Below are 8,630 nucleotides of genomic sequence, written 5' to 3'. Positions count from 1 at the left end.
TTTTGACAAAAATAATCAATATTCATTCTTTCGAATTGATAGAGTACATTGATACAATACAAATTCAAAATCGATAAGAGCAAAAAAGATGAATATGCAAACAAACACTTAGATTATAGAATCCCAACGGAGTAAAAAAGAATTTTAGAGCACGGGGGAGAGTAATTAAGAACGGAAAAAGAAATTCTCTTATATAAAACCTTAAATACTCTAATGTTCTTGTTAATTGTGGCCACCACTCTCACTTTCTTTGTCTTTATATCAGTTGCTCATTGATTCTTCTTTTCGTATAACTGAAAACGAAAGTTGATATGTTTATATATATGAAAGACATATAACTCACAGAGAGACTAACAAAAAGTATCTAAACAATATAAACCATATTAATATAGTTTCTTTATATACAATTTATCTTTTTAAAAGTGAAAATGTATACCGTGTTGATATTTAAAAAGAAAAGAACAAAGTTAGGTAAACTTAAAAGTCAAAAACAAATTTCATACTTATATCATATACAAATACATACACTATTTCATTAATTAACCTTGTAAGCAGCTCACGGGGATTAAGTGAAAGTACATTAATTAATTTATAATTTATAATGCCGGCCATGATGGCTTTACTTGTACATGCATCGGAGACAAGTACATTTCGTTATTAAACACAATTAAAATTTAGAGTGAAATTTTCTTCACATAAATAATCTTTTATCGGAGATTAAATGATATTTTTCAAATTAACCAAAAGTCTTGGATTTAAATTCAATCTCGAGATTGTAGGGGTGTTAAATTATTTGAAGAAGAGTTTTGCCGTCCATTGTAGTTTTACTCGATTTGATGGATTAATTAATGTAGGTGTGTATATAAATTTACCAGCATAAATTTGTTTTTGATTTATGTGATATTCTTTCTGTAAAAAAAAAAAGATTTATTTGATATTCTTTTTTATTTTTTTATTTTAGTTATCATAAAAATTTTATCTAAAAATGAATCACGAGAAGTACATATTTTTTTCTTCAGATATGGCGACAAAATGAACAGGAGAGGATAGATACCCCAATAATAATTCTTTCAAAAAAAAAAGATACCCCAATAATGGTATCCGCAAAGGGATGTTGGCAGGACAGACAGTTTGATGAAAGCGGACCACATTATAAGTGGTGACCATTGGAATAATTTCATACAAGACATGATATATATATATATATATATATATATATATATATATACACACACACACGGTTGTTAACTTGGATCAACCTAAAAACATTAAGGTTTAAGTTAATAAGTGTGTATCTTTTTATTTAGACATAAAAATTAAGTAAATGGTCACTTTGGTCCCTAACTATACACTTCGCTGTCATAAATGTCATTGACTCAGAATTAAATACAATGTAGTCATTGAATATGCGCTTCCGTTATTACTTTAGTTTCTGACGTTAAATAATATGTTAACCGATGATGTGACAAAAGTTTTATGCTGACAAAGAGTATGAGGTGTCACATGAACTAAAGTGAAAGTAGAAATTGACCACTTTAATCCCTGAACCGAAAATTAATATCCTTGAAAATCAATATTCCTGACCCGAAAATCAATATCCTTAAACTCGTCCCAAGGAAGTGTTTCTCTTCGTCAAGAACTAAGTCATCTTTCTCAATGAAGTTGTAATGTGGTTGTGGGAGACTTGTTGTTAGGTCCCTGCTGAACATAGTTACTATCAGTTAGGTCCCAAATAGTAAACCCTTACAGGCACAAAGTAGGCCTACTATAATCCTATTTTATATCAATTTATAAATTCTAGCAATATGAAGAATCGTTTCAGGCTTTCAGGTATGGTTATGAATCACATTTTTTCAAATTTTGTATTTGTATATCTTGAATTCCTCCATGGTTTCTTCTTTTTAATCTTAATGTTAACTTCAAATTATATTGTTTCATTTTTTAAGAAAAATTATTAGCTTTAAGAATACATATTCAACTAAACTTCAATTGGTTGTTTACCAATATTGTCTTAGTATATTTATCTGAGCATTTGCATTTATGCAATATGATTACATAACATAAACTTAGCCACTTGATTCACTATTTGTGTTTTATATTAGCTATTTATAGTAATCATTTATATAACACCAAACCTGTTATGTGAATTGTTCGCTAATATTTAGCGCTTGTTGTCACATTTTTAGGCATGTTGTGTGTTTATGGAATAGTAGCTATTGCATAGAAGCATGATAAATGTTATAAGCGTGGAATAACAACCATTGTATGGAAGCATGACAAATGTTGTGTGCATGTAAATGTTTACTGGCAGGGATCTTAGTGACATTAAGTGTTTATTATCAGGGACCTAACTGACAGTAAGCATACACAGTCAGGGATCTAACAAGTCTTCTGCAACCATAGAACAACTTCATTGAGGAAGATGGCCCAATTCTAGATGAAGAGCAACACTTCATTGGGACGAGTTTGAGGATATTGATTTTCGATTCACGAACTAAAGTGACCATTTTCTACTTTCACTTTAATCTTTACGATAATCCATACTCCTTGTCAGCATAAAACATTTGTCACCTAATCAGTTAACATAATTATTTAACACTAAAGACTAAAGTGATAATGGAAGTGCATATTCAAGTACTACTTTGTGTTTAATCCTAAGTCAGTGGTCTTTGTGACAACGACGTGTAGAGTCAAAGATCAAAGTGACTATCACTTCATAAAAATTATTTGCCATTAATTTAAGTTAGTTATAACTAAAAGACAAATATGTAAATTTAAATATGATATCTTTTAATTTACATTCACTATGTAAATTTATACAAACTTTATTTATGAACCAAGTGAATTACACTCACTATGTTTCTTTGTCACTTTATTTATGAACTCAATTACAATATATATTAATTCAATGTTTTGTCAAAAAATAAATAAATTAAACCAATCTTCAAATCTTGACTGAAAAATATCCACATTTGGTGGTTTTCTTGTTATGGTAGCAGGTAGTGGCGAGTCTACAATGTTTAAAAGCTAAGTTTAGATGCTGCAGGGCCGAATGAGGAAGGAAATTGGGGTTTGGCAGCACTGATTCAAGATGCTGATGGGATAGTAGTTTCTGCTAGGTGTTGGTATACTTTGATACTTCCTGTCTGAAATAGCAGAACATGTGGCATTATTGGTGAAACAAGATTGCAAAATGATGATGAGTGCGAGAACTTGGGCGAAAAAAAAATGGATGGCAGCAAATCAATCAGTAAATATAAGGAAATTATATAGCGTCAAGAAAGTGAAAAGAAACTAAAAAATGAAGAAAAAATGAAAAGCATAGAACGCAAGAGAAGATCATAAGATAGAAAAATAAACGGTCTAACTCTATATCATGTTAAAAAGCACGATTGAGCCCAACTAAAAGAAAACAAATTGAGAGAAAGATGAATCATTTGAGATAAGTCAAATGAAAAATATGATACAATTAGGTGCGTTTGATCTGCTAAAAAAATGAAGAACATGACATGACATGACAACTTCAGTTGTACACTGTTTATTTGTAAAATTGTTTCTGGGACAAGACAAACGGGAGACAAGAGACATGACAAACATAAATTTTCGACCCTTGCTAAACCACAACACAACTTTTTGTTTCATGCACAAGTTATCTAAATTACAAAAAAATTGTATAAGACAAAAAAATTATTCAATACCATAAAAATTTGTCATGTGTTGTTCTGTTTTGTATTGTAATGTTGTCTTGTGTTGTTTTATCACGTACATGTAGTTTAACAAATCAAACACACCCTAAAGGAGAATACACCTTCATGTAGTAATAACCAACTTCTAACCATGCAGTTTAAACCAATTCTAAGAAATCTCTCACTATATCTAACAAATACTCCTTGATTGCTTTCCAATTCGTAAAATTTCCATGTTCCATCGTCCATGATGGATCTTTTTTTTTCTTCAAAAAATAAAATGGCTTAATTGCACTTTTCATCCTATAGTTTGCCAATCGTGTGATTTTGCACCCCATATAGTTTTAAACGAGCTGGTTTTTTTATCAATTAATGTGTGCCACATGTGTAATTCCATTTTTTTTTAAAAAAAAAAAATGGTATTTTTCAGATTTTGAGAGAAGGGGGCACATGATTTTTCAGATTTTAAGAAGAAATATCACATGCCTCATTCACTCAAAATCAGAAAAATACAATTTTTTTATTTTAAAAAAAATGAAATTACACACGTGACACATATTAATTGATAAAAAACAGACATATCAGCACTAAATGTCAAGGGGACCATAAAATCAGAAAAAGGGAAAACTATAGGGGGCAAAATTGCTCGTTTAAAACTATGGGGTGCAAAATCGCACAATTGGCAAACTATAGTGAGAAAAAGTGCAATTAAGCCAAATAAAATATGTTTGCAGTACATGTTAAGATTTGCTAGCCTGGTTTATATGATGAAGGTTTTGAATTCGGGTACGTCTTGTTCTTCGAATCTTGTACTTTGAGTATGCAGTTTTAAAAAAAATATGACCAATTTTTTTTTGTTGTTAGTCATCCATGTTTTAGGAAAATGGATCATGATAATTTGAAGTTTAGATGTCAGAAACGTTTAACTTAACAAAATATTGTTCCATAAAAAATTGAACTTAAAATCTTTCAAACGATTGATTATTTAATAAAATTTATTAACTATTTGAGCTTAATTTTTTTTTTTAATAGATTTTACGTTTGAAAAAAGAAATTGAGAGCCCATGGAACATAGGTTTTGGATTCATTTAATCATAAAAGATTAAAAAAAAAAAAAATTAAAGAAAAGGCAATCACGTCATGGAGAAGCATAGCTTCAATGATTTCTTAATTTTCTTTATTCATCGTATACAAAAGTTTATATATATTCATAGAATGTTAAAAAGATCCAGATCTCTTCTCACATGTCCATCTGCACCATTTTTCTTTTCTACGTCAAATTAATATCTTATTAATACATAACAATATATGCATTCTAATTAACCGTCCTTAAAATAAAAATATATACATTCTAACCAAAAAAAAAATACATAGTACATGAATCATAGTGACGGAATCACTACGTAGCTAGTATATGTCTACAAAATCGAGACAATAATAATAATATAAACTATATACGTAGAAATTGTAAGTAACATGGTTTAGATGAAGGTAGAGAATATTATTAAATATTAATTATTGTTTGAATCAAAGAAGGATTCAACAAAAGAAGAATCAAACTCGTAATTGCAAACATCCATGTTCAAGAGTTGCAAGTATTCATCATAGAGTCTATCTAATGTTCCATGATCACCACAAGTGTCAAAATATGACTCACATTCCATCTCTAACCTTTCAACGTTGACTAAGTCATAGTCATAGTCATGCCCAAATCCGTCATTTTCTCCCTTCTCACCAACCTCACAAACAACGTTGTTGTTATTATTATTGTTGTTTGTCACTTGTTGTGTTCCTTCTTTTTGTTGGCTACCATTTGATGAATTTGATTCATATGTAAATGAACCACTATCCGTTCTTGGTAAATTTAAAGCTTTTATCCTAATAGCTTTTGGTAAATAAACTTGGATTTTTTCTTCTTCTTCTTTATCATCATTATTTGTACCTTTTTTCTTGTCATTTTTCTTCTCTTTGTTGTTTCTCTTTTTCTTTTTGTTGTTGTTCTTTTTCTTGGGTTGTTCTTGTTCATCATGATCTGTTGTAACATCACATGTTTGTTGATTTCTTTGCATCTTTTTAAGAAGATGTGTGTTCCAGTAGTTCTTTATTTCATTGTCTGTTCGTCCTGGTAATCTTCCGGCTATAAGTGACCATCTATTTCCAAGAAGTGAATGTAATCTTATTATGAGATCATCTTCTTCTTGAGTTATGTTACCTCTCTTTATATCTGGTCTAAGATAATTCATCCATCTAAGTCTACAACTTTTCCCACATCTAAGAAGTCCTGCATCAAATTAAGCACACAATTAATTAGATATTTAATAAAACATACTATACTATCACCTTTTTATTTTACAAAATACTATACTATAAATTGAAATTAAAAGAAAGAACATATTACAAGTAAAGAGGTTTGATTATTGAAATTCCATTTCAGCTTCTAAATCAACACTACAAAAAAAAACTTTTTCCATAAAAAATACACCACTAAATAAATATCCATGTCTAAAAAAAAAGTTAAGTTAGCAAAAATCATGGGAAAAAGATCATATTTATTTTTACATCTGGGTGTTATAGATGTCAAAGTTAACTAGAAATAATTTTTTTTTTAAATTTTTGTAGGTTAATCTACTTTTTTGAAGATGATTTAAGGTAGGACATGAGAGATTAATTTGAGAAAATCATGATGTTATAGTGATGATTATATGAAAGAGAGATTAAATGGATAAAACTCTTACCAGCTTTTTTAGGAAGTGATTTCCATTGGCCTTCACCATGAGCTTGAACATATTTTGTAAGCAATGCATCTTCTTTAGTAGTCCATGGACCCTTGTGCAATCCAACTTTGGCACAACAAGGAGCTCTTCCCATGTTTTTTGTTTAGGTTTTGTTTTGTTTTTGCACACTCTAACTTATAAAGTGGAAAAGCAATTAAGCTAGAACTAGAAGGTTCCTCTCTCTATACTTAAGAAGCAAGAACACCTAAAGATCTCAGCACTTTGTTCTACTTATATAGGCAGTCGAGCAGCCCTTTTTTGTAATTATTTATTAATTTTAATTTAATATTTCCATGGTATAACAAAGACAAATTGTACCACAGCAGACAGCGGTGGCTAGCTAGTATTATCTTTTCATCACATACATTTCATGTAAATGTAGTATTATTTATATTTATATATTTAATATTGGGGTTTCTCTCAATATTTAATATGGATTATTTGATGACAAATGATAATTATATATACATGAATATATTTTTTATTACTCAAATATATATTATATTTTTGTTAATAAAATAAATGAACTCATAATCCTTTTACTGTTGGAAAAATTCATTTGAGGATCTGGACATAATGATTCTTAATTTGTACTATACATGTTGTGTGCAAGTGTGAGTTATATGTCTCACAACAGATAGAAAAGTAGAAGTTGATCACTTTATAAGTGAGAGGACCCATAAACTCATTGCCTTAAGATTTTATAAGAGTTTGATGTCTCTCTCACTTGTGTGGTTGCTCAGGCCTGGATGTGGACGGTCCCCCGGGCTCCCCTCGTGACCCAACGATGGTATCAGAGTTGTGGTTCGACGAAGGGTTCTATCGGATCCTTGTGTCGAAAGTCTTTCGGACAAGGTGTCTAGGAGGCATGTTCTGTTGTGGTGGAAGCGACAATGGCGGTAGAAGCAAGAGTGTGCGGATGAAAGAGCTTCTGCTTGAGAGGCGCGCATGATGAATTGATGAACCCACACTTGAGGGGAAAAAAGATTGTTGTGTGCAAGTGTCAGTTATATATCCCACGTTGAATAGAAAAGTGGAGTTTGAACACTTTATAAGTGGAGTCTCAACCACTGATGCATATGGAATACACTTTATTTCCTTTCTCTCCAAGTCATTTTTCGGACATTGCATTTGACTAAATTTCTCCCCTTTTTGAATAGGAACTATCTTTACAAATAGAATTTGTAAAAAAGGCGCCGACCCATTAGCCCATATCTTGGACTGGGCCAGACCTAAAAAGCCTAACCCAAATGCACTCAGGTTTTTTGGCCTAGCCCATTCAACCCATATAAAAAGTTGGGCTAGGCTAGCGGCTAGCCCCATCGGGCATCAGGCCACCCCACTACCAACATTTTCATTTAACTTTTGTTAAAAGATAATACATTTTTTATAAAAATTATCAACTAATTTAAAAATTATTAATAAAATGATATTTAAATATGTAAACTTAATAAAAATGGATAAATTTAGCTAGTTCAGAGAGAATTGTTCAGGTTCAACCTCACATCAACTTACGTTTCGGGCTACCCAGTTTGCATTGCAAGATGTGGAAAAATTCAGAAGTGTTTCATCTTATCGCAACTCCATTCACGTGCTAAGAGCCATACGTCGCGAGAAACTGTTACAGAAGGAAGTGCTAATAGAAATGTTTTCAATTATTTGAGTTATTAGGCTTTTTTAGCTGACCCAAATTGAATATTTGGTTTTTCATAAAATTAAGTTAAACAATGCCTATATATAAAAAAGGCAAGCAACACGCATCCGTCAAAAGAGAGAATACATTGAAACACAAAGAGGAGTTTTGTATATCTCTCCCTCTCCAACAAGCCGGCTCTAGTTTTCTCTCTCTAGATTTTCTCTTACAATTTCTTCATTGAGGGGTGGTTTTGGGTCAATTCTTGACCTGAAATCACCCCTCTTCATCTTTTTCTCTTTATTTCAATCTAAATAAGTGATTTTCACATAGATTTAGATTTTTTTTCATTGTAATTTCATCATCTACGTGTGGTGATTTGTTGTTCGTCGTCTTGTGCGGCGTTGTTTGATTTCCCGTCTTCGTGCGGTGTTCATTTGATTCATATTGAAAGATCGATTGTTAAATCAAAGATTTGGGCGTCAACTTTGCAGATCCGGAGGCAATGGATATTCCGGTCACTTTAATTTCATCATA

The 8,630-nt window shown here is 31.1% G+C and overlaps 1 protein-coding gene across 1 annotated transcript; it reads right to left on the bottom strand.

The window, feature by feature from the left end:
- Nucleotides 1–5,166: 5,166 nt before the first annotated feature.
- On the bottom strand, nucleotides 5,167–6,661 carry LOC25500654 (myb-related protein 308). Its single transcript, XM_013589138.3, has 2 exons — nucleotides 6,422–6,661; nucleotides 5,167–5,967 (listed from the first exon to the last, which is right to left on the bottom strand). Exons 1-2 carry the CDS (start codon nucleotides 6,552–6,554, stop codon nucleotides 5,198–5,200), a joined length of 903 nt encoding a protein of 300 aa, XP_013444592.1. The 5' UTR covers nucleotides 6,555–6,661; the 3' UTR covers nucleotides 5,167–5,197.
- Between the last annotated feature and the right edge of the window lie 1,969 nt (nucleotides 6,662–8,630).

The sequence above is a fragment of the Medicago truncatula genome, chromosome 8, assembly GCF_003473485.1.
Source record: "Medicago truncatula cultivar Jemalong A17 chromosome 8, MtrunA17r5.0-ANR, whole genome shotgun sequence".
NCBI lineage: Eukaryota > Viridiplantae > Streptophyta > Magnoliopsida > Fabales > Fabaceae > Medicago > Medicago truncatula.
The sequence above is the reverse complement of the archived record's forward strand: the minus strand, read 5'-3'. Positions and strand labels throughout refer to the sequence as shown.